This window comes from Zosterops lateralis (assembly GCF_965231275.1).
Source record: "Zosterops lateralis genome assembly, chromosome: 6".
In the NCBI taxonomy this organism is placed as follows: Eukaryota; Metazoa; Chordata; class Aves; order Passeriformes; family Zosteropidae; genus Zosterops; species Zosterops lateralis.
This window is the reverse complement of record NC_139761.1, coordinates 16,327,996-16,354,682: the sequence shown is the minus strand read 5'-3', so window position 1 is coordinate 16,354,682 and position 26,687 is coordinate 16,327,996. Positions and strand designations below refer to the sequence as shown.

The 26,687-nt window shown below is 39.7% G+C and overlaps 1 protein-coding gene across 1 annotated transcript in view; it reads right to left on the bottom strand.

Moving 5' to 3' along the window:
* CCDC88C (coiled-coil domain containing 88C) overlaps positions 1-26,687 on the bottom strand; it is a 95,818-nt gene that overhangs the window by 28,024 nt on the left and 41,107 nt on the right. Inside the window, exons 5-14 of the mRNA XM_083863633.1 lie at positions 20,862-20,920; positions 19,097-19,180; positions 17,668-17,808; positions 16,779-16,963; positions 16,169-16,250; positions 15,559-15,717; positions 9,168-9,314; positions 6,687-6,831; positions 3,897-4,078; positions 768-905 (exon numbers count right to left, since the gene is read on the bottom strand). Coding sequence (XP_083719759.1) covers positions 768-905; positions 3,897-4,078; positions 6,687-6,831; positions 9,168-9,314; positions 15,559-15,717; positions 16,169-16,250; positions 16,779-16,963; positions 17,668-17,808; positions 19,097-19,180; positions 20,862-20,920 — 1,322 coding nt within the window. The remainder of the gene's footprint in view (positions 1-767; positions 906-3,896; positions 4,079-6,686; positions 6,832-9,167; positions 9,315-15,558; positions 15,718-16,168; positions 16,251-16,778; positions 16,964-17,667; positions 17,809-19,096; positions 19,181-20,861; positions 20,921-26,687) is intronic.

Below are 26,687 nucleotides of genomic sequence, written 5' to 3'. Positions count from 1 at the left end.
GCCTGTATTTGTTCTAACTAAAATGTAAGACTTTGTTGGTAAAGTGCGGTTTCCCAGAGAGAAGTCTGGGTAAAAATCCTTCAAGATGAAAAGAGCTATGCAAATAAGACATTTTGCCATTTAATTTTCACCTCACAAAAACTTAGAGTAAATTTTAATACAGGTTGAGAATATTCAGACCAGTCTCTAATGAACTGTGTCTCTATTTTTTCATTTGTCAAATTAGCACAGATGATACTCGCACAAATCTGTAATTAAGAGAGTTTTCAGGCATTGCACATGAACTGCAGCCCAGCAGTAAAAGCTGACAGGCAATTAAAATGTCAATCCAGAACAGGTAAGTACTTTCTCAGCATCTCTTTTAAATAGAGCAAAAAGGCTGAGTGGCTAAAGAACCTCAACCAAACCAGTCACGCCATACAGGTGGTGGAAGACCAATTTCCAGCAACAAAATGGGGATTTATTTGCACATCCTAAAACCAGTTGGTATTCCATTTAGTAACATCCAAGGGCTTTTTTCTCCTCAAGGGGAAAAAATGTATGTCTGTTCATATAATAGCGTGAAGATCCCCTTATGGTAACAAGAGCAGGAATCAGCAAAACATGATGGGCTTTTACACCTAAAGAAGCTTTTAACCTAGATTTGAACAAGTTCAACCTGCTCTTAAATTGCCTTATCTCCCTGAGAGAACCAGATGCTCTAAATGGCATCACTGAACTACCATTACTGAGCACATGTTATTATATTACACTTGAGAAGTTCGCACCTGTCTGTCTTTGTCAGCTTTTAGGGTCTCCACGACAACTTGTAGCTGCTCTTTGTCTTTTATCAGCTCCTCACTCAAGGTTTCCAAATCTTGATTGCTTTGCTTCTCTTTTTCAATTTGATTTTGCAACTTCTCAATCTGTGTGAAGAGAACACACCGAAACACATCAACCACAGCTGGACACAAGGACTGTTTGCACTTTAACTAATTTTGAAGACGTGAGAGAAATGAGATGGGGATTATGGCTGAGAGATTAAATCCCTCTCTCCTGCAGTTACCAGTCTCAGGAGGAAATGGACTGTCTTGTTTTTCTCAGAGTGCTAAGAATCTTCTTCATGCCTTTTAAGATCAGAGCATATAAGGCACAGCAGTAAGAAATGTTTAGTTCACCTGCCTGCTGAATGCCCTGTTGTGCTCCTGCCAACAGTGATTAAGTTTCTGGTGTTCCCCTTCCTAAAGGAACTTGCCTCCTCCTAGCCTTTCCATCACTGATGGTCTTACTCTACCAGTGAATGCAGATGAAGTTATTACAACACTTCAGTGAGCAGCTGCACTAAAAGACCAAAACACCAACCTAAAACACCAACAGAGAAAAAACACTAAAGTACTGGAGTGATCAAGTTTACTCCCTCTTCCTGTGTTCTACTGGCCCTCTTTTCCCCAGCAGGTGACAGTACTTCATTTGAAAGATTTGTGAATAAGGCTCCAGTCCCATAACAAAGTTTCCTTACTTATTTTGAAAGTTGTACTTGTAACGTATGAAGAACAGAAAAGCAGTAGCTCTTCATTACTTAGAAACAAGAGGTTCTGGGAACTATACTCCCCAAGTCAGGAAATAATTCCTTTTTAAGCTTGCTAAGTACTGTGAGCACCTACAGCTCTGCACAAATATCAGCTCATTTTTGTTTTGGTATTATCAACTCTGCCAACAGTGAAAATGTCAATGAAAGGGGTATTAAACCTAATTCTTACAAGTGGGAAATAGCTGGAGGCTGGGCTCTGCCTGTGTCAACACACCCCTCATTACAGGAAGTGTTTAAACAAGCAGGGGCTGCCCAGATTGGAGATAAAGAGGGCTCAGCAGTCAGAAATGTAACCATGTGGAGGTTCATTGGTCTCAAAGGAGCTGTTCAGAGAAAGCTGCAACAAACTCAGTAGCTCAGCAATAGCTGATCTTCATCAGCACTTCCCAGAAAACTGGAGGCAAGTAAGGTATTACTGTTTACAGCTCTTTTCAGTAAGTCACAAAGGCAGAGACAACAGACAGGTTGCTTACACTGCTTCTACTTGAGTGTGCCTGAAATGAGGGTTTGCTACTACTAGCTCCTCTGAAAAGCTTGTAAGAAAGGAAAAAAATTATGCACACGTCTTTTCCTTTATAACATCTCCTCTTGTACTACCTGAATAATCCTGTTTCAGCTACACAATCCCACCAACCACTAGATCAGCAGATAAACAAGCATATTGAAACAACAATTTTTGAAGGTCTCAGACAGTGGATGAAATCTCACCTCAGTCAAAAGACTTTAGGGAGACAAGATTTTACTATGGATATCTCAGGAAAGTCAACAAAAGAACCCCAAAGACAAAACATTTGAGCAAAAGACTTTTATCTCTTGTCCTCTAACTTACACATGCTTGACTAACAGTCCTCCAGAGCTCTTGCACTCTCCCCTGCCCACTGTAGTAAACATTTTGCAACAAATTAGAGATTTTGCCTATTATTTCCCCTGGCACATCTTGCTGTATTCTAACTGAAGGGAATCATAACTGTTGGCACCAATACAGTGCCATAACAGCAGGTGCCCACAAGGAATCTGCCTGGGGCAAAGCCAGAGGTTGACCACAGTTGTTCAAGTGATTTAAATTGCTGAACACCACAGGTATCTGCTCTCTATGCCTCCATGTCTAATTTTAGGCATCTAAATTAGACCTGGATTGAATCACTTATACACAACAGGTCATATATGGAAGTGTGGAATGAAGATTAGAGTGAATTGAATCTTTGCAGTTTTCCTTGTTCACAGAAGAAAAGAAGCAGAACTCATCTCAGCAAATGAATCTCTCCAGAAGATGGAATGATCCAGTGCTGGATACTGTTCTCCTTGGCAGAGAAATGGGCTTGTTACAATCTAGGAATCCACAAGCATCATTTCATATCTAGGTGCTTTCTCCCCTTGTACTTTAAGGGATTCAGCTAGCTCACGGGCAAGCCAAACAGAATGTCTCACACACAAAGGTTTACAGCAGTAATGGGAAAAGGAGAAATGAGCCTTATATTCTAGGTAATTTATGAATGGTAGGAATGTGAAAAAATCCAAGATGGAAATGTTTTATACTTTAGAGTAGGAAGCATCCTTTTTCCCCAGCAGCACTTGGCCCAATTCATCAGAACTGAGGATTCAAGTAACTAGCCAGACAAAAATAAGGCTGGTAGGTGGAGGTGAGCTGAGCAGTGTGTTTCACAAGGACAAGCACTGAGCTGGCATTTGAGCTAAATGTAATCATAGTTAATAACAGTGGAACACACACGTATATGTAAGTATATTTACAAAGTGATGACCTACATGTCTGTTACAAAGATTGAAAGAACTGAGATCTTTGCAGAGACAGAGAGACACTAGAGAATTTGTAACAGCCAGCAGGACAAGAAAAAGCAGGTCCAGGACACTGGACAGCAAGAAAGACATTTAGAACATACTAACCTGAATTCACCTGTGTAAATTATTTGACTTACATGTAAAAAATATTAAACTTTAAAAAAACTAAAATAGTTCAGAGTGACCATGGCTTCCTTTCCCAGTAGTGACTGTTGTGAGACAATAGAAAGGGACACAACCAACAGTACAATTTCAGGCACTGAAAACCAGCTTTTATTTAACAGGAACAACCACATTTTCTAACAATGATGCAGGTAAGCAGGCAGTGAAGCAGAAGGCATTAAATAAAATTATTAGCATTTAATTGCATTAGAATGTGATTAAATAGACAGACCACAATCATGGTCAGTCTTACAGAGATCACGGGTGAATTCCCTGAAAACTCTCATCATTCAGGAATGCTGCACAGCCCTTTGTGCAGTGTGTTTAAAAAAACTAAGAGCTCTGTTTGCTCCTGTGAGCAAATTACCTTTTTGCTAAGCTGCTGATTTTCCTTTTCCAGTTCCACAAACTTTAGGCTGCTCTCTCTGGAGGTCAAGGAGGCATCTCTCAGCTCTTGGATTGTGTTCTGCAAGCTCTGATTATCCTTCTCTAGCTTCAGTATTCGACTCGAAGCACATTCATTCAACTCAAACACAAAGGACTTTCTGGCTGTTGAAACATGAGAAGCAGAAGGTGGCACTAATCAATTCACAAACATCTCCTGAGGTGCACAAGATCCACTTGGATGAAGATTATTGCTGTCAGTCTTACAATTTCAGCTTGACTGATAAGTAAATACTTGGTTAAAAACAGGACCCATTTTCACAGATAACCACTAATACCTTTAAATAAATAGGGTACTATCTGAACAGCCATCTCAAAAGTTGCTTACTTTCTTAACTCTTCTTAAATACCATCTCATACTTTTACCACAGGAAACAAATTGAGGCAAAAAGTAAACCCCTGCTAAGTATTTGCTGAAACAGCAAGGTGGTGCACTTCCAAGAGCTAGTGAAAACTCAGGTATTTGATTACATTTAGTAATAGAGAAAATTCTAACAAAAGAATTCCAGTGCTTATCTTTACAGGTTCTTCATCACAAGAGTATGCTGAATCACAGAAAATAATTTACTACTAGGTACCCAGGCACAGGACATCCATCAGAATGCTGATCTGAGAAGCACCTGAAGTTGAAATCTCAGAACTAACAAAATTTATTAAAGTTTTACGACAGAGATACTATTTTACTCAATGCTTGTAGATCAAAAGTCTCACTACTTCTCAGCCTCAAAATCCATCACACAAGCCTCACTGCTCTGTTAATTTCTCTGCCCAGCATTTGAATAATTACAAGAGCAACCTTCTTGTTCACATGAAGTAATTGCTACCCATCACCTCAAAACCACATTTCATATGAAATTGACTTTAAAATTGTCTTTAAATCTAAGAAAATTAATAACTCCTTCTAAATAAGCACTACAGCACACTGAATACTTTAAGTTGGCAAGTTTCTGAGATCAGTAAAATCCTGTCTGTCTCTTTTATGGAGCAACACATGGAGAGCTTTGGTCCAAGTGAAGACTCAAATAGTTAACATTAACTAAATATTCCAGTTGAGTTCTGTTCTGAAGTAAAGTCCACCTAAATTACTTTTTTCCATGCTTATTTTTAACACTGTTTTTAATAAAATATACCAAACTAGCTGGTAAAATCTTCTATCTGCCACCCTAGCAGACTCGACTTGCTATCCAGAAACAGATTTTTCCAAAAGAGTTTATGCAATCTGACTATTTGTACAAACAAGTTGCATCCAAAACAGCAATGCAGATTGAAATAAAACTTCTTAAAGATAATTACTGTAAAATCAATACAGCACTGCCATGAAATAAAAGACTAAAGTTAAATGTTCTTAAAAAAAAAAAAAATCCAGCTTCCTTCATCATTTTACTTTCCTACTGACTACAAGTCTATGGATGTTCTCAGTTTCTTGTTCTTTTTCTTTGGTTAATCAGAGTGTTTCTGAAGCTCCAGTGCTAAAATGCTAAACATTAGTGCAGTGATGTATCACTCAAGCAAATATTGAAAGTTATGTTTTATAGCAATCAGTAAATAAGAGGTAACTAGCATTCTTCCTTCTATTACATCAATAGTGAAAGCAAATCAGGAAGGGAACAAAACTTGGTATTTTAAACAGGCCATAAAATTTAGGTATTTTTACATTTTCTTGCAATACTCTTGGTGAAAATTCCTAAGTTTTGAGAGAACTGTGTTTTTCCTCCACTAACACAATGAGCAGTATCCTTGATTACACAGGAGTAATAGAGTGACATTCATTTCTCAGGCTAACATAACCTGCTTTGCAAGATTATTATTTAGAAGTAACAATTAACTAGCCATTAATCTTTGTGAAGAGAACTCAGATCCTAGACAGCAAGATTTCAGAATTGGTGTCAGCCACATACACAGCTGTTTTACAAAATAAAGCTATTCTAGACAGTTTCACTGAAAACTTCACATCTGCTTACTCTATTCCTTTGTCTTCAAGTTCAACTGTTCCTGGTACACAAAGCCAAGCATGCAAGTCTTAGCAAAATAAGGTGAATACTCAATAAAAGCTGCATGTTGAATTAGATGATACAGCTTATATTTCCCAAGTTCCACTTAGAATTGTTATTTAGGCTGGTATGATGGACAGAATAAATGTTAAACATAGAAAACAATGATAAAACCCACCCAGTGAAGAAAGAATTAGTTGTTTGTGATAGTTACGGAAATCAAATCAACCACTCCAAGAAAAAAAAAAAAATCAGCCAGTTATTTTAACTGCACACATTTTTCAGTATCTAGTAAAAATAAATGACTTCAGCATACATTACTTCCTGGGACTTAAAGACCAGTTAATTGTCTCTATTAACTGTACTAAAGATCACAGACTCCACCCAACCATTCAGTTAGAAATATTCAATGTGACATTTCTGCTGTGTCATTTACAAAGCTTTTTTTTTTTTTAAAGAAAAATGTTATTAAAGTGTGATACTTCAAAGTCACTCTTCTCAGTGATGAACAAAACAAAAGCAAAATATTTTGATGCTTTCAAAGGAAAGTGAAAGGAAGAGGAATACATTTTAGAAATTTAAAAAAATCAAGGTCAAAGTCAAGTGGCTGAATGAGGGAAGCTTTCCAATCCCGGATTCAACTTCTGTTCCCATCTCAGTCAACCAATCTGTTTATTCTGAAACAGACCATAAACACCGTAGCTACCCCAGCTGGTACTCACTGTCTGCTAGATCAGTGCTTTTAGACAGTTGTTCTAGTTCCCAGCCTAGGTGTGCAGACTCATTCATGCTCTGTTTCTGTGCAATCTCCAGGACCATGTTCTCCTCCAGCAGCTCTTCAATTCTCTTCTTGTCTGTGTCCCGGTCCTGTGGAAGACACATGTGAATGAAAGCGTGTTCAGCTCATCTCTAAGATTCTAGGCTGAGCTGCTAAACCACAGTGTATGTCGAGGGTAGAAGAATCTCCTTAAACACTGTGGTTTTATAACGAAACACATCTTCAGCATTAAATATTTGCTGTGGGCTACCTGTATAAGCCACAGAAAGCAAAGCCCAACTGGCCCTGTTTAGCACCAGCTCTGGTCCATGATACACTTGGAGAGAAGGGGATGACAGCAGGACTGGCTGATGACAGGGCCACTGCAAGCCAGGATGAGTATGGCAGACTGGATTCAAGATGTCTCCAGAGCTAAGCTCTTCAAAAACATGTAGCGTCATGCTCTGATGCACTGGAAATTCTTCAGACAGAACCTTGAATTCTGCAGAGCTTCAACTCATCACATCCAATTTGAACACAGTCACATGGATGAGCAAGTAACACCTGCCTCATAATTTGAATTCTAACTCCTGAAAACACATCTGGAGAATGACTCTATTGTTGCTACTTGTGACTATTTGGGCCATTTGCTTTTGTGGGAACTCAACTCTTCAGAAACCATAACCCACCCAAAAACTCCTCAAGAAAAGCACGAAAAATTTCCAGCAACTTTGGAAAAGCTGAGCATGACATAACCTTTATAATAATCTGAATCATAGAATCATAAAATCATTTGAGATGGAAGGGACACTAAAGATTATGCAGTTCTTGCACTGGGAAGGGAACACTTCCCACTAGACCACATTGCTCAAAGCCCTGTTGAACCTGGCCCTGAACACTTCTAGGGATGAGGCACCCAACATCTTCTCTGGGAAACCTCTTTTAGTGCCTCAACATCCTCACAGTAAAGAATTTCTTCTTCCTACTATCTAATCTAAACCTACTCTCTTTTAGTTTGAAGCCATACCCTCTTGTCCTACCACCACATGCCTTTCACCATCTTTCTTTTAGGCTCCTCCAGACACCACAAGGCAGGAATTAGGTCACCCTGGAGCCCCCTCTTCTCCAGGCTGGGAAAAACCCAATTCTCTCAGCTTTTGCTCACAGGAGAGGTGCCCCATCCCTCTGATCATTACAGAGACACTCCTCTGGACTCACTCCAACAAGTCCACATCCTTCCTCTGCTGAGGACCCCATAGCTGGATGCAGCACTCCAGGTGGGGTCTCACCAGAGCAGAGTGGAGGGGCAGAATCCCCTCCCCTGCCCTGCTGCCCACACTGCTTTGGATGCAGCCCAGGAGACATTTGGCTCTCTGGGCTGTGAGTGCACATGGCTGGGTCATGTCCAGCCTTTCATCCACCACCACCCCAAAGTCCTCCCCAGGGACTGCTCTGATCTGTTCATCCCCAGCCTGTGCTGATACCAGGGGTTGCCTTGATCCAGGTGCAGCACCTTGCACTTGTTCAGCCACATGAAATTCCCATGGGCCCACTGCTCGAGCTTGTCCAGGTCCCTGTGGATGGCCATCCCATCCTTCAGGTGTGTCAACCACACCACTCTGCTTGGTGTCATCTAAACAGTGCACTTGACCCCTTTGACAATGCCATAAATGAAGTTATTAAGTAACACTGGTCCCAATATGGATCCCTGAGGAACACCTCACCCCATGACACAGATGTACATTGAGATTCAGTCATCCCATACAGCATCCTCTACATTTTTATTTCCAACAGAACCTGTTGAAAACCCTGTATAGATAAACCCACAAGAATGCAAATCATGGTGGGATAAGAGGAGGACTGTTAAGTAAAATACAAGTATTTATTATTTCTAGTGGGTTTATGAAGTACAATATTGCTTTTTGTTTGTAGACAATAGTCTCCCAGTTACTACCTTTCCTTATTTATGAAGTAATAAACCGTATCTCAGATTTATACATAAAGAAATTTTAAAATTTTGTGTCTTTTACAGTGGTAATGGATTCTTAAAGATGCTGTAATGGCTAGGGATTTTGTTTCCAATAAGAAAGACTATTTACTAGAGTAGATTTAATTTCCTATATCTAAGAGGTTTTTACTTAAACAGATTTTAGTATCCCCATTAACAAAATGTATGAAAGCAGTCTTTTAAAAATTTATTTAAAAATTGTGATATATCTTCTGCATAAAATAAAACTCAGTCTCATACAAAGTAGCATTGGCCATATCTACACTGTTAACATTACACTGTTTCAAGAATTCACTTACAGAAAGATCAATCTAAAAAACCTCTTTGAAAGGCACCATTAATTTGCCTGTCTCCACCAGTTTCTGTGACTTGATTTTGTAATGTAAGGATAGAAATGAAAGTTCAAAAAATTAGCATAATGAAGAAGAAAGTGCATACCAGCTCTACATCATGAAGTTTCGATTTCAACTGCAAATTTTCCTTCTCTAATTCATGCAGCTTATCACCACGAGCTCTTGCCATGGTTAGCTGTTCTTCTAGCATGGCCTTTGTTTCAATTAATACGATGTTATCCTCTCTTAATTCCTAGGGGAAAAAAAGTAACAATGTTAATTTTTTACTGACTTTTCACAGACCAAGTGAATTTCATAAAGTTACACTGCAGAAAACAAGAAGGAAATCTGACATGTTTGTTTCATAGAAAGACCTTAACATAATATTTTAATGAGAGATGATACTATGTTTTATTACCTTTGAGTCATTATGCAACTAAATCTAATATTTTTTAGGGTTTTTCCCTGAATTTTACAAGCTTAATGGAATTTCTTTTGCTTTATATGAGGCTAAATCAAGAGATGCACACAGAAGAGCAACTGTTCAGTTCCAATTCCACTGTTATAATACCAATTCCTTTGCCAATTCATCATATTCCCTTGTTTTCCCAGCTTCAAAATAGATTATTTACTTTCAAGCGACAGGGAACAGTATCCATTAATACATTCAAGATTCACATTCCTGTTTCAGTACTCTTGTGTGCAAATGTCTGTTTAATAAAGTTTCTCTCTCTCTCACAAACAGAATTTTAATTCACTTGAACAGTACAAGTTGTTTTATATTTAACACTCCCTGCCACTTCCCCACTAAAAACACATGAGCATGAACTGCACAAGCCACGTCACTTATTCATTAGAGCTTTTGGATCTGATTTTACTGAGTAGAAGTTTAATTTATTACTTTGCTGTAGCCACAACATTAGAAACAGGCTAATTATACTGCACTGCAACTGTTCCTTGCAAATAACAAATGAAACTGTGTATTCAGGTATCTTATTTTGGAAACACGAAATATGTAAAGCCTGAAATCTGGCCATTAAATGTTGGTCATGTTTTAAACACATTTATCAAATATGTCTCATTTTAAGCTATAATATCTCACTGCTTGCTTTTACTTTTGTTGGTCCTGCCATAAGTCCTGAGTCCAAGACAAATGTTCTATGGCAGGAATGCTCCAGCACTTCAAAGATTAAATGGATACAGTAAGGAATCTTCCCCAGATGAGTTACAACTGGGCAAGAAGCAGATTGATTCTCTATCAAAACTTTGTCATTCTCTGATTTCCTCCCTACTCTTCCCAACCATTCTGCTGTTCCAATGAAATTTTCCAAAACCAGAAAATGTGCAAACAGGACAAAATGCTCGACAAGTTTATTCCTGAATAACAGAATTCAAATGTGATGTCTCTGCTGACACAGTGTTCATGTCTGGTCTCGGACCACAAACATTCAAACCAAGAAGATTCCTGAAAGATCACCAGACATGAGCAAATCACTCCACAGCTTAATCAGCAACTACCTTCTCATTTTTGGGGGTGGAATCAGTCTTAAGAAGCCTTATATGGCTCACTTATTCAAAAAGCAAACAAACAAAAAAAAAAAAAAAAAAAAAAAAAAAAAAAGAAGATAGATGCAAAGAATGAGTTAAGAGTATCTGATGACAGTCACTCCCCTTCTGCCTTTTGATACTACAGGGAGCCATCATGTAAAAGTCTTTCATAGTCATAGTTGCTTGTTGCAGCTTGACTGCATATGGCATAATACGGAAAGTCCCCCTAATGCAGTACCATACTGCCCTTGATCTCTTGGTGGGTCAGCTACCAACTTGCAAATCATGAGAGAAAAAATTTCCCTACTACAGTAGCTTTAAAAGGACAAGTATGTCAGTGTTTGTGAAGAGGTAATCTTCAATTAAAATGTCTGAGTATGCAAGTAACTAAAATAACAATAATACTGAAACACAAGGTTACAGAACCTGCATTTTGGGTCAAGTCTGATCTAACAGGGTCACTTCAGGGTGGGCAAACTTAAAAGGCTGACACTAAACAGATGACAACCAGAAGAAGTACATGGCATAAAAACTGCTGGGTGTTATGGAAGCTGCCAGAATATCTGTAATGAAACAAAAATGTGCCAAGAGTTTACCTTGCTAGATCACCACACTCAATCTGGACCACAGCCCTAAGAACTAAAGCGGTGTCTGACCTCAAAGACATGACCTCATAACTATCCTTAAAACTGCCTACCAAGCAAGAACTAGTTATTTTAGTGTCTCATCAAGAGTCAAACTATGTGCCAAGTACATACACATATGCAGGCTCTGGTACAAACCACACACCAGTGGGAGCTGCAGTATATGGAAAACTGAAGCATTTTCCATTGAGCACCCAGGATGGGCAGTCATGCCAGTTCAAAGCAGTTCTGATGAAATATTAAATTAATAACCAGGTGGAAATGCCTGCTATGGTGAGGTAGACATTGCTCACTCTCAGATCACCATGATCTGAGGTTGTCTTAATATTGAAAAGTTCATATAATTTAAATAATTAGTCCATGGGAGCTTTGTAGAGTTACATCTCTAGGCCTGGGAAGCAAAGCTGTCCTAACTAAAACGTGTCAGCACTAACATCTCCCAGAAGTTGCTGGAATAACACAGCTGACCTAAAAAAAATCTATCTGGCTACAAATCACACTTGTTAGACAGTCAGCAGTGGTGGTCATGGGGTAGTGCTGCTTCCACTGGAATTCCAGTTCATTTTAAATTGAATTAACAAATTCACCAACATTATTTTATAAGTTTATTTTAAAATCAGCAACAAGAACAGTTGTCTGTGGATTTTTTTTTTTTTTTGTTTATTTAATACACTGAGTATAACTCAGCTTTTGCAGTTTCTAGAATGAATTCCATATTGTGGTTTGATGCCCTATCAACTGTAACTTGAAATAGCTTTAAGAATGCACACTGTGCATTCGGATAGTTACAATTAACTCTGGGGATAAGTGGTTGCACAATCTGGGTGTGTTGCCACTGGGAAACATTTTCAGAAACTAAAGTAGCAATAGCTTAAATCTGAAAAGAGAGAATTTGCACATGCACCCAGACCCAGTTCAAACCCTTGCCTTCAGGCAGCTCAGAAGCTATTGCTACTGAGCCATAACACCGTTAATGTTAGGAAGGAATATCTTGTGACAATCAAGCATTGAACACTCATACGACAACATACAGGAGATGTTTTTGCTTTTGTTTTTATTTAATTGACAAGATATTCCTTCTGTCATCCTGCACAGAGATTTGTTTATGGTGAGAAGGAGTAAAACTGGGCAAAGCATACTCCTTGGCCTTAGAAAATAATCTCATCTTGTGGAACAGCAAAAGGTTCAGCAGAGATGAATCCTGGAAGGGAACTTTGCACTGCAGACAAGCACCTCTGTGGAGGAAGCTCTGCACTGAGCTGCTCCTTCACATTCACAGTTGTGACCTCATTAAGCCACCCCACCAGGAAGGCTCCAGAAGATATTCATGTTTCTTGAATGATAGTTCAACTAAAATGTCACCTGAAGAATTTGTCAAGACATATGAAGGAAAACACCACACAAGCCCTAAACGTGTTACCCTGATGTACAGATGTAAACTTTCTGCACTCCTGCAATGCCAGGAAGAAAATGATTTTAAGGATTCATTTAACAGCTTTCTGCATTGATGCACAACATTAAATCTTCTTTCTCTCACTTGCCAATCTGGCAACTGCTTATTAACAACCCTGTCAAGACCCTGTGAGCCTTCAAGTATCACATTACCACAGAAAAATGGCTGATGCTGAACACACCTACATTTTCACTGCACGCTCTGGACGATTTCTTCAGGTCTTAAGGGTTAGAGCTTAGCAAGCCACTGGCAACCAGTAAATACCATGAAAGGAATAGTCCCTGTTCTGTCTAGAGGTAAAAATATCTACCATGTTACATCCCTGAACAAATCTAAGTAGAGAATATACTGTCCCCAGACATTAATTCTTCTTTCAGAGGAGCAGAGGACTTGAGTCAGATTTGACATAAAACCGAAGCCCCATGGAAAGTTGGATACTGGCTAGTATGCACACTATGACCATAAAAACACAGAATAGGGCCCTGTGGAATCCTCTGAATGCACCAGCCTGAGACCAATGGAGTTTGCCTGCAGCTCAATGCTGTCAGTCCATGGCTGAGCCAAAACTTGATCAATAATGGGAGAGGGAGTGGTGAGAATGTGAAACTTGCTGTCTATTCTAAACCACACAGCACCCTGCAGACAGCTGTGCAATCCTATTGCCCATGAGAAAAGCTCAGCTCCTACAATAGTGACTTTTGCTAAAGGCCACACTATGGCTCCAAATTGGACAGGTGCCAGATCGATGAGAAATATTTCTGGTCCCACTACTGTATTTGTGCTGCTTTTGGCTGGGGTAGGCCAAATGGCTAGTATGGGGCTGTGTTTTGGATTTGGCTGAACACAGTGTTGATAATACAGAAATGTTTTCATTATTGCTGAGTAGGGATGACACAGAGCCAAGGCCTTTTCTGCTTTCTGAGCTGCCATGCTGGCGAGGAAGTTGGGGGTACATGGGAAGCTGAGAGGAGACACAGCCAGAACAGGTGACCCAAACTGACCAAAGGGATATTTCAGACTATATGGCATCATGCTCAGTATATAAAGTGAGGAGAAGAAGGAAGAGGAGACATTCGAAATGATGGTGTTTCACGTTCCAAGTCACCATTACACATGATGGGGCTTTTCTCTCCTGGAGATGGCTGAACACCTGCCTGTCCATAGGAAGCAGTGAATTAATTCCTTGTTGTGCTTTGCTTGAGCATGTGGCTTTTGCTTTCCCTATTAAACTGTCTTTATCCCAACCCATAAGTTTCCCAGGTTTCACACCCAATTCTCACAGAGTGAGTGGCTGTGAGGGGCTTGGTTGCTGGCTGGAGTTTAACCATGACAGTATTGCAAGGAGATATCCCTGGAGAGCCAGCACTCCTCTCTGACATTCCACAGTTCCTCCAAAAACTGACAGGGTGGAAAAGAGAGAGAGGAGAGTTAGAAGGAAGTTTAAACTAACATGAAGGTCTCTTAACTGAATGCTATGTTAAGCAAGATTAGCAGTGCAGGAAACTGCTGGCTCTGGGACAAGCAAAGAGGCTACTCCCTTGATCTCAGACGAAGGGGAGACAAAAACTCCTCTCTGAGCTCCAGGTAAATTATCTGAGCAGCAGGTAAAGCTAAGCACCTCCAGTGCAGAGTCACAAAGGGAACATCAAGATGGCTCACTGATAGCCAGTGTGCCAGGGTAGAACACAACTGATTTGCCAGCTTGAGGGAGGAAAACACAGAGAGGCAGAGCTTTGTACTTCCTAATGCAAACCGGGAATTACCGAGAGGCAAGACAGGCTTTTGTAGTCTATTACTACATTTAGTAACCATCCATTTTAGTGAACCTATTCATAAGAAGCAGCAGCTAGCTGCCCCCTAAGGTTAAAGAAGGGGGGAAAAAATCACCTACAAAGTAGAGTTTATAGAGCAGAAAAATAAGGTCTGTGCTCTCAGCCAGAGGCCTGGCAACATCACTCTTCTACCTCAGACTTGGAACTTTATCTAATTATAGTGAGGCTGTCCACTACTGAACCTCCATTTGTTCTGCAGTCTGGATATTTATCTGACTTTAGCTGAACTGTTATGTATGTGGATTATTGGGAGTTTTGGTGTGAATTCCTCAAAAAACTGAAAAAACAGTAAGTAAGAACAGTCCTACTAACATCAGCCATGCTGGGCCAATGAGTTTGGCCAACGATTTCTAAGGTCTTTTGCAACCTAATTCAATTAATAATTCCAGGATGGGCATAGCTGCAGGTGACTAAGCTGAGTAACTGACATTACTACTGGAACAAAGCCATACACTTCTCAGTGACATAGTCTACCTATGACACTAGGGAGGGCCCAAATTTTTCCTCCTTTCTACTACGAGTAACAGTTGCAAAAAGGGGTGGCTAGAATTTGTCATCTGAGGTCATCCTTAAAAATGCCATTTTAACAACAGTTGCATCTGCTACAAAACCCTAAGGAAAAACACCCAGACATTCACTTCACTAATTGGTAGATGATATATAAAACATTGGTCCAAGGAACAACTCTAGAACAGAGGGAATTTACCTAAAACAAAACTAATGATCTGGACTCTAGGAAAAAGCATCCAGAAAAGGTCTGTCCTGCTTAGCCACATAATGCTGAACTAAGCAGAGTTCTTTAGAACTAATGAGCATTTATTTTGTGGGCACCAAGTACTTCCTCTACTGCAAGAAGCTTTAATGATGTTCAGTCAATAGCTATTAGGTATGTTATGAAACTTCTACTTGCTCTGATGTTCTGCTATGGTCAGCAGTGACAAGTGACACATGAACCAGTAACACAACAAAAGCCAAACATTAAGGATTACTCAGCAAATTATTCTCCTAATTTTCACTTGCCTCCATGCGAGCTTTGTAAAACTCCACGTCGTGAAGTTTCTCTTTGCAGCGAACCAGCTCCATCTCGAGCCTCTCCACGCGGTTTGCCCTCTCCCTCAGAGAGTCCAGCTCATCCCTGTACGCTCGGGCAGAGCGAGCATCTGAGGCAAGGTGCATGTTCTGCAAGGGACAAGCAGGGAGAAAAATCTAAACTAATACTTTTAAGCATGTACTTTAAACTTTTTTTGTTGTTGTTTATTTACTTACTGATTGTAAGCACAGACAAATAGTATTCCCCTGGTTAAGGAGTAAGAATTCTCCTAGTAGCCAGTAAATTCTCTACAAGACAGAGAAGTTCTTCAGCCTGTTGGACCTCTGACATTACTAATGCCTGATGCTGTATAAACTTCAGGCACTATCAGGCTATTTGCAAGCTGAACAGATGAGACTGTTCTCAACAGTTAAGTAAGAAACAACACTGCCATGCCACAACCATATTCTTTAAACAGCTTGCTGGACCAAGTTGATTTCTTCATTATAAAACAGGCATGGTAGTAATTTTAGCCTCACACTGAAACAGGACTTTTTTTAAAATAGGGAAGATTGTCACAGTAAAATGAGCCCATCTCACCTCTTGCTTTATTTTTTGCAGCTCTAGGGTGAGCTGCTCAACTTCATGTTTAGAATCTGCAAGCTGCTCAGACTTCTCTTCCCTGGAAAGGATTAGAAAAATCTTAGTAATTTTTTTTTTCCTGAAACAATATTGATTATATGGACACTGCCAGAAATCTGTGAAGAAGAGAAAAGCCTCCCAGCTTATTCTTTATTATGACAGCTTCATATTTTTCTCATGATACCATACACATAACATGGATCCAAATTTGCAACTCTATTTTTATACTACGTTCCTGTGTTTAAATCTCATTGGTGCACCTGCTGTCATAGACAGCTTCACTTTAAGTTAAAAAGCAGAGCTAGCAGTTGGTATTTTGAAGGGGGGAAGAGAGAGATGAGACACAAAAATGGAAGTAGCTCATCCATCACTTTACATTTAAATGCCAATTACCAAAGAAGAAAAGATGGAACACACTACTAGCTTCCTCCTGCTCTGATTTGAAATGTGTGATTCTAAGAGCTTCTGTGGAAGACAGTGTATTGGAGCCAACAGGCCCCTGCATTTTCAGGACGTATAACACTTAATATGCAAGTCTCTCTAGAAGAACAAAATAATGGTGACTTACAGGTCCTGACGGATTCTTCTCAATTTAGCCTTTGTGTCTGCCAGCTCAACTGCAAGGTGCTGCTTTTCTTCATTAGAAAGAGGGTTGGCAGGGTTTGGTGAAGAATCTGGACTTGGTACTTTCAGAGGGCTTGGTGGTTGCTGAGACTGAAGATAATCTCTCTCTTGAGTGAGATCTACAATGACCTGGAAAGGCAGAAGACTATTGTAGCGCCAAGAGATAAATAGTGTATTTATACATTGTTTTAAAAATACCTAAAAATTATTTTTAAATTTAGGAAATTATTAGTCTGGCATGATACAGAATTCAAGTGACAGCCAGGAGTGAAGGTTACACAGAAGAGGAAAGGAATCTTCACTATGTTCCAACCACTAAAGCATTGCCCTTCCAATGCTCAAAATAAGTAGTCTGTTTTCCTTGAAGAATTCATAAAAACCTGTAACAACTAACAGTTTTAACTAACATAACTGCAGTCAAAAGCATGAGAGAAAATTAATAGGCTAAAGAAGGGGAGAAAGCTTCTCCAGTGATTTGCAGGGAAAGGAATTGATGAATCAAAAAACTTAGAGAGGACAATGGAGCCCAGGAGGGTGGATGCCAACACAGAGACTAGCAAGCATTGCCTGATCAACTGGACAGACATGCAGAGACATTTGGTCTCCACTTCATGGAGAGACTGCTCAGCTCCTCTTCACCAATCATTTCACCACATCTTAGTGCTTACACAAGAATCAATGGAAAAGTCAAAATCTTTCTACAGATTTTCAGAGGTATAGTAGAAAGGTGCAGAAGAAATAGAAAACTAGTGCACAAACAAGACACAAGAAGGAATGGAGCCCACAGCTGCTGCTTCTCATGAGCTCTATATGGGAGAGATATGTCCTCATACTTCCGTGCATTCATCTCTCTCATCAATGAGCCTCCTGAGGTGGAAAACCATATTCCTGGAGAGAGACTCTAGTTCTTCTGGGGCCATATCTGGGAGCTCCAGCCACTGCAAGTCAAAGACATTCTCCTGATTGTGAGTCACCTAGGAATAGGAACAAAGAAGTATGTCTTTCCACTGGTTGAGTTGAAAATTTCTTCACTATATACGCAGCATTCCCTGTTTCTTCTATTCATAAATTAAAAAAACATATCCATTTTACCAAACCCTGGCTGCAAATAATAAATGCAACTACTTTAACTGTAACATTATCCAGAAATTTCTGGCATTTACATTTTTTAATAATAATTACGTCTGATTTTTAAAAGTGATCAGATAAATACTATGAACAACAGCATGCAGACTCACATATCAGAAGTGTGCAGCTGTTTTACTGACCCTGAGGTGATTCCCACAGAGAAGGGAGAATCCCTGATTTCAATGAATCCGCAATTTACAGCTGATACAGCTGGGAGGAGCTGTAACAGCTGCAGAAATACCTCTGCTTGATGCTGGTAGTGTATCTGTGAACTGTTACCCTACCTAAATTGATTTACTCTGAATCATTTAACAGAAACATCAGGCAAGTCTCTCAAGCTCAGTAATGACTGTTCCAGCTTTTGTTAAAACATTGTGCTTTAGCTCATCACATTTTTTTTTTCTTTCCAAAAATGAACTACTTTTTAAATGTTAAGGAAAAGGTTCCTGTCTTAAGACTTTCCCTATTTGTTTCTCAAATGTGAGTGTATCAGGCTTTCTACACCTGCATGCATTGACACCTGGGCACAGTCAGCACCCATTCCCAGTGAGGGGCACTTCCACTCGGCCCTCCAAAGTAAGAGATTTCCTGCATTCTTTGGTAAGCCTATCTATATTCTTCTCTTCTTCTAAAGCCTCAGAAGTCCAAGAATGATTGTCATTGTATCAAACAATTTTTTAAACAGAGCAGATGTCCAATTTCAGCTCTTCAAGCCCATCTAGCTCAGAGGCCACTGTCAAAAGTGAATCACTGGGCAGGCTGTGCCACCTACCACAGGGCTTGGGGACTAAGTGCTTACACCATTGTACAAGGGGCTCTGCAGCTTCTAAGACACACATGGATTTTGTCAATATTGCACATGGATCCTTACAACAATTCCTTCTGCATAACCTATAAGTAGCAAGCAAGACATTTACCACTGCATCTCTTTAAAAGACCACTGAGCCAAGTAATCCCAGCAGCTATTATTTTTATTTTGTAATTTGAGTGCAGTAGCATATTCAATTTTCTTTTTTGTGAAGTCCATGAATCCATGATGAAATTCTACGCATTAATATTTTATAGCAAAACAATCCTGTTAAGTCAAGGAAGGAAGAAAAACAACACCAAAATAGACAATACTAAGAATCCTACCTCCTGAATGTGTGACACAATGGCAGCTTGGGTTTCAATATCCAGTTGTTTTATTCTGTCAATAAACTCTTCTTTTCTTTCACACTGTCAAAAGAAAGCACACCCTGAAACAGTGCTACATACTCTAAAACTTACTGCTCTATTTTTCAATTTAAATTAAAAAAAAATTTAAATTTCAATTTTCAATTTAAATTTAAAAAAAAAAAAAAAAAACACCCCAAACTCAAACAACCAACACGGCTAACAAAAAACTGTTCAAGATCTACATTTTGTCACACTAGAAGATATAACACTTCACTGCTCCATACAAAACATGAACCAAATTATGCATTAAATCATTTAAACTTTTTAGTCAGTACAATTAAGGCTAAGTTAAATGACTGGTTTTGCCCTTAAAAAACATGTTCAACATGCAATGTGATCAAGAGGTGGGGAAACAGCCAGAGGAAATCATCACAGCTTCATTATTGGAGCTGCACAAATGTAAACCTTCATTTACACTGCATCATTTAACCTGTCTGCTCTGCTGTTTGCATTTTGTTTGGTTTTGGCAATGAAAAGAGATGCATCACTTTAGACACTGTTTACATCAACCTCAGTGCTGTTTGTTGGACTAAATCAATATATGCTTTAGATAAAACTGGGAAACATTCTGGATAAAAAATGAGTGACATTTCAGACAAACAGATTTTAGTAAATCTTTTACTTAAGGTTTTAGAAGAGGCAGACATCTGTTATCTGTATATCTGTGATTGTGCACTAAGGATGTTCTTGTAACAACACTACACTGTGAAGAACTTAAGCAGTATTTAAAAGGGTTTTTTTAAACTCATTTACAGTGTCTTTCCAGGGCCTGGTTCTGAGTGTCAACCATTTACTTCCTTAGGAAGAACCTCAGGCCAGCAAATGAGGACTGAGGATGCACAGCAGCCATAACAATTCTTTGTGCTATGATGCAACACTAACATAGTTCAGAGGCACAATACGTAGACAGCTTTACCCTGACATAATCGAGCTGACATAGCTGAGCAGGGTAAGTGTCCTAAGGCAGGGTAAGTGTCCTAAGGCAGGGTAAGTGTCCTAAGGCAGGACAGAAACACAAGGCAGACCTACAAACAAGGTCAATTATCAGCAAAGGCCCGGCTGCAACGTGGCCATTGTTTACTGCCTCAGAGGTTTGGTGGGCAGAACACTGATTTCTTTATCTGGTAACTGCTGTGCATCTTTATAGAGTTTCCCATATACATTGTCTCTTTATTTATTTAAACAAATGTCACATGAAGATCCCCACACTAATATACAAAGTATCTATTAATCTGCTATTTTTGACACATACTATTAAATCAAAATATTGTGTAAATAAAATCATGATTCATTAAACAAATATTTAGATTTGTTAAACTATTTGTTTGGCATGAACATGTACTGGTCCACTTTGTACTTTAAAACAGTAAGAAAATAAACCAACAATGATCTTGATATCAAGAACATTGTTCAAAACTTATCTCGTCCCACTGTGTTATCAAAGTTAAAAAGTACACATCCTGTGTCTGATTAAGCACTGGCAACAAATTGAGGCTACTGCTATCACACAATGTGCTTCCTCTCCCCTGCATTTCTTTCCTTCACCTATTGTGTTTCTCACAATTTAGCTCATAAGCTGTCTTGAGCTCAAAATTTGTGTATACAGCACCCATCTTTGGGCAGATTTTCTCATTTCACCAAAAAAAAAAAAAAAAAATCTTTTTTTTCCATGAATGATCACCTGCACAGCACATCCCAGAACCAACAACAGCAGCTTCTTGATTTCATCCATACTTTTACCTAGAGAGGAAAAAAAGTCATCAGTACATATGTATAACAGATAAGTACTTGCAAATGATCCTCTCCAAAATATGTGCCTAAAATGAGAAGACCTCTGAAAAAGTGCCTGAAAAATATCAATACACCTATTATATTTTCTATAAAACAATGTAGTTCTTATGAATTCGTTTAAAATCCTAAATCCAGAAAAATATTTTTCCCTTGATGGGCTATTCTCATTTATAATTTTCTAAGGCTTTTCTGATCAATACATCACAAAAAAAATCCCTTAAATAGTTCAATGCCTATGACCAATGCTTGTCTCTTGTCTTGCAATTAACAAGAGTGCAAAAAAGCCCAACAAACCACCAACAGCTCTCCCCCCTCCAAAAAAACCCACCAAAATAAAACAAAAACACCATGGGCAGAAGAAAAGGAGGGTTACTCACAAAGAACTCGCCCTAAATTCTCCTTCTGTAAAACACTTCTACTCAGACTTCCCAAAGCTGAATACCATTCTGTGCATATAAATTCTCTCTGAGAGATGTTTTAGCAAAAAAAAAAAATTCCCATTCTGCATCAAAGCCTGTTCACACTTTGAAGTGTAAACCCCATGTGGTAAGAGGGCAGAGAATGAGGGATGTGCAGGGGGTCCTGAGGAGCTGACCATATGCTGGGAGCCGTGGGGAGAGGACACAGCCCTGGTGCTGCTGCAGGGAATCCTGCTGTGACCAGCAGCCCTGCTGGCCATTTCCTAGGGTTAGGAGAGGGAAAGCCTCAACTTCCTCAAGGGGAACTGGTGCAGCTTAGAACAAGCTTGTTTCAACAAAATTAATGTGGCTTGTTGGATGGTAAAGGAAATTATGTATATCAAAGTTAGACAAAGGGCAAGGCAAAGAGGGCAAAAAGAAGGCAAGGAGTTTCAATGAGAAAATAAAACATCTTTACAAAGCTAGGTTCAGGAAAAGCCTGTCCTCGTCTACAGTGGGGGAAGATGAGGAAGGAGAAACAAAGAAACAAAACAGGCCACACAGAGTTTTCTCTCATCCTGACACGTGAATTCTTCCTGAGTGTGTAATTGTGGGACCAATGTGTTCATATTATACCCTGATTTACTTGGGTGTTCAGTTGCTCCTATCACTAAATAGATACTAATTTCTGAGCACAACTGTGCTCCACCACCACCATGCCCTTGTGAGGCTGCCCTGGCAGAAAGTCAGAGGCATGTGCAGGACCCAAGGCCAGGCAAGGGGAGTTAATCTGACTCATCAGTTAAGCTGCCACAGCCCCACAGCTGCACAAAGGCACTGACCTAAATTACCACAGGGGTTCCTGCCATTCCCACAACTCTGCAAGCCAGCACAGCCACGTGCAGGCAGCTTAGGAAGTAACTTGTTTCCTGATTTCCGGGCACACAAATGTCCTAAACTAGTCTTTAAACATACCTAAATTTTTTTCAACAACTTATAAGTAAGTTCACCTTTATAACAACTCAAAAATGCCCTATGAAGATCATCAGTAGACTGTATGAATGAACGTAACAATTCTCAATATCCAGGTCCTGCATTAGTAACCATTAAGATTTTGTAAGCAGAAACTCTTCTCTTCAACAAGAACAGCCATCTACTGCCATCTTTAAAACATGCTAATTCACACTTCACCCTGTAAATACAAGTTTACAGAATATTTAAATACTGGTTTTGAAAGACATATGAACATTCTTACTCTTCTCCCTGTATGCAGCAGCACACAAGGCTTCCTCTTTCCTGAAAAGTTACACTTTACTACACAAATTCCATTTCAGTCTGTGAAAGTCTGATTGGTCTGTACAAATCTCAGTAACACAATCTTAAGCACAGACAATGACACAAAATCCTTCAAAACAGAAAAAAACCACAAAAACCCTGTTACTTTATGAACAGCTCCTTTGAGAGCACTACTGGGAGACTTAGTTTGGTCAGAAGGATTTTTTTTAAGAAACTGAGTTCTCCAGTTTCAGCACTGGGTTTTATTCTACATCAGCTTCAAAGAAATACAGACCAGGTATTAAATGCAGAGCATGCCTGTGGGACACAAAAGCAAGTTATTAAGTTATGGAGAGCAAGTGATTTGAGCATGTCTCTCATTGACCTAAACTTACTCAGGCAGAACATCTCCAGGGAGAGATTGAAGGAGTCAGGCTGCTTGCTCTGGATCATGCCAGACACAAGATCTTGTGTGCTCTGGGCACCTTCATCTGTCAACATAAATTCCAATCTGTGCACCATGGCATCCCAATTATCCTTGGGGTGAGCACAGTGGCTTGAAATCGCTGATTTTAGAAAACACCAGGGCTACTTCCCAACTGTGACAGCATCTATACCATCCTAAAGACATGTGAGCTACTTAAAGCCATTCAAACCACACCCAACCTCTCTGCACCAAGGCTTTGCTGTTTTCTCAGTGAGGTAACAGATGGGCATTGGTGCTGCTGCATGAGCCTGTGAGGTGAAACACCTTTGGCTATTACAGCAAAGTAATTTACTAAGGTCAATCCTGATCTCCCAACAGAAACTGACCTTGCCTGGAAATAGCCCTTGGAGTGAGATCTTACTCCACACTCCAGTCCTCACATGAGGAAGCAAAGTGGAAGCAGACATGGCAAGTCATGACAGGGATGGACAAGCTAGAGTTTATAGAAAGGAGTGAGAAATTAAGACTTGAGCTAGTAATGACTTATTACATTCTTAATGTTTTAAACATAACATTTGGTCGTCTGCTCTCTCCCCTGGCAGCTTGCAGTGAAAATTCAGCTGTCAGGATTATGCCAAGGTTTCCTTTTCAATAAATTTTTCTATGCTTGCAGATATGCTATATCATGTAATGAAAGTGAAATTGTACCCACTAGAAACACTTCTAAGGCTTAAAGACTGAGCAGATAAACCAGCCACACAAGTGTTTCAGAAGACCATGTGTGATTAAAGAGTTCCATTCTTTGGGCTTTCATTCATGGGTTGTTTCCCATGGGGAGGAGACAGCTTGTTGACATAAATGCACTCCCAGATTACTCATTCTCAAGTTAAGTTTGAGTAACATTTACCTAAAGGCCTTGTAGAATAACACTATTTACAGGAGATTTTTAGAAAAAATAGGGTATGAGTATGAAAAACCTCTCCACCAATCTAAAGTGCTTTAGAGAGAGTTTTCAATTAAACCTCAAAAACAAGCCAGGAAGGGATTAATGAGCCCTCTCCCCTTTCAACTCACCCACAGGAGAGCTGAGCTACCACCACACACTTCAGTGGAATGCCCAAGGTGACAAGTGAATCACAAGTACTTCCAGGACTATTACAGAGCACTGCAGGGAAGCTCTACACTCCAGACAGTGCCTCTGTCCTGCAATGCATGCTGAAGGAAAGCAAGTGACCTTCATCCCCAATTCAATCATGCTTTCTAAACAGCTCCCATGTTTTTCAGGAAGCTTGATTTGCGCCATTTATAAGACGGTAAAGTTCCTTGTGCAACTTCATAAGCAGGAATGTGCCAGCTCTCCAACACTGGCTTTCTGGGATGACACAAGTCCTCCCCAGACAGCTGGGAAGAAAATCTGCTGAGTCTACTCATGCTTATTAGCTGATCTTACCAGGACACTGTCCTCCTAGAACCTAGGATGCAAACATTTAGGTGTAGGGTAGCTCCTTGCAGAGAGGTACCCACAAGAAAAATGGACAAGAGTCAAACCATCACTTAAACAGAAAGGTATTAATTAAGAAATAAACACTTTTCTTTTCTTAAAATTCCAGGGCAGCTGTTCTCAGGCCCTGTGTTTGCGCTGCAAGGGAGCCAGCCAGCCACCTGGAGCATTTGCAGAAAGCCCATCTGCTCCCAGCCATCAGAGAGGGCCAGCAGGTTTCCAGGAAAATAAAGGAAGGGAAAGCCCAGACACCACTTGTGCATCCTGGGAGCCTCCCTGTGCCAGAGCCAGAAGATCCCTCTGCTCTCATGGGGCTGGAGGCTGGGAAACAGATGGCAGGACTCAGAGAGAAGGCGGGCAGAGGGATTAGGAGATTCGACAACAAAAAAAGGAGGATCAAGGTACAGAGAGAACACAAACAATGAAAAAAATGAAAGGGGGGATGGGAAGGCATCAGAGGAAATGGGAACAAGAGCATCCAAGTAAGTGCAATTTTGGGCACGTACTGCCTATTTCTCCATATTTCTACTCTGATGTTACTCCATCCAGGAGGAGAGGGAGTGCCACACATGGCAGCTGGAGTGTGCAGAGAATGTGGGGAGGGTGGAACACGCAAGTGCTGTTCTTCCCAAATCCAGCAATGTCCTCAGTGAGAAAAGTTGGAATGCTAAATTTACACTATTGAAGCAGTGTTTTGTTATTAACTTTATATTTTATGAACTGTTGTGCCTCTGGAGGACGGTGAAACAAAATGAGGAAGGAAACCCTACATGAAACATACCCAAGTGAGAGCAGACTTTTACAATTTTAATGAAAACCAGTTTTCTATAGGCACTTGTTAGCAGGGACTTTGGGGTCTCTCATTCACAAACTTAACATGTAATTTGAAAAGCATATATAAATAGCAAAGTCTTTTTGAAGGGACAGAAATTAGCCTATTTTAGGCAAGTAAAACCTCATTTCTATCCTTGACCTAAAACAAGTTAAAATCTCTCCTCCCTCATGATTATGACTGTTCCAAAAGATTAATGGCCATAAGTTTCCAAGTACACTCACTAGCTATGTAAAACTAAGAATGTCTAGAAATGGAGACATTTTAAAATGCATCTAAATAGAGGTTCACAACCATTACTGTGTACTGATATTCTCCATGTGGCCACATGAATGAGTGACCATTTATAAGGCATGCTAAAACCAGACATAATATGAAAAAGTGATTACAGCAATGTCATAGATGATAAATAGGCTCATGATTCTCTTATTGAACACAGGGGGATTTGTGGTGCAGTAATGAATTGAAAAAGCTGTTCAGCAAGAAAAAGAATTAAGAAAAGACAGAAATGAAGAGGAAATTTAATGGTAGTAGCTGTCTACTACAAAGTGCAGAGAGGAGAATAAATCCTCTGACATCAGCTGCATTGTTCTGCAAGTCAAATTCCTGGGAAAATATTTTAAATCCTTTAATTAAACTTTTGAGTTTACTTTTAGCTCCCTATATTCTAGAAAACAGTCAAGGCTTCATCTTCTAACAAATATTTCTGCTATTTTTATGCCCATGGACAAATGAAGTAGGAAAATTTGCCAAAGCAAAATTGTGGGACCAAACTATTTAGAGGACATGAAAGCAAGTAAAGCTCATAAATCCAGCAGATATGTGCCTTTTCCTATGAAAAAGCCCAAGTGCTACTGCATTTTTTTGTGATGGCAACTCTGTTTTTTCAATAATCTCATGCTCAAAGCAGAGCTGCAGACGCCCTCAGTAGTCCCAACTGAAGAGTGCCAAATGGAAGCTAAATAGAAAGAACAGTATTTACAGCCTCAGCACTATTTAGTTTATAATGTAATGCCTGTAACACCCCTTTTGACTGTGTTCTAGAAGGCAAAAGTAAAATTTCTGAAAAGCATGCATAGCAAAACATTACAAGGGCATGTTACAAGAAATAAGTCACTGAAATTGTACACAGTGAATCAGATCTAACAGCTCCCTGGTCTTGGACCTGTGGAGACAATACAGTCATTAAGAGCCTTCCCAGCTTGAACAGTACAAAGCAATATTAGAATTGTTCCAGGAATGTGACTGTGGGATTGATTCTTCTTCCTCTGATCAAGAGGGAC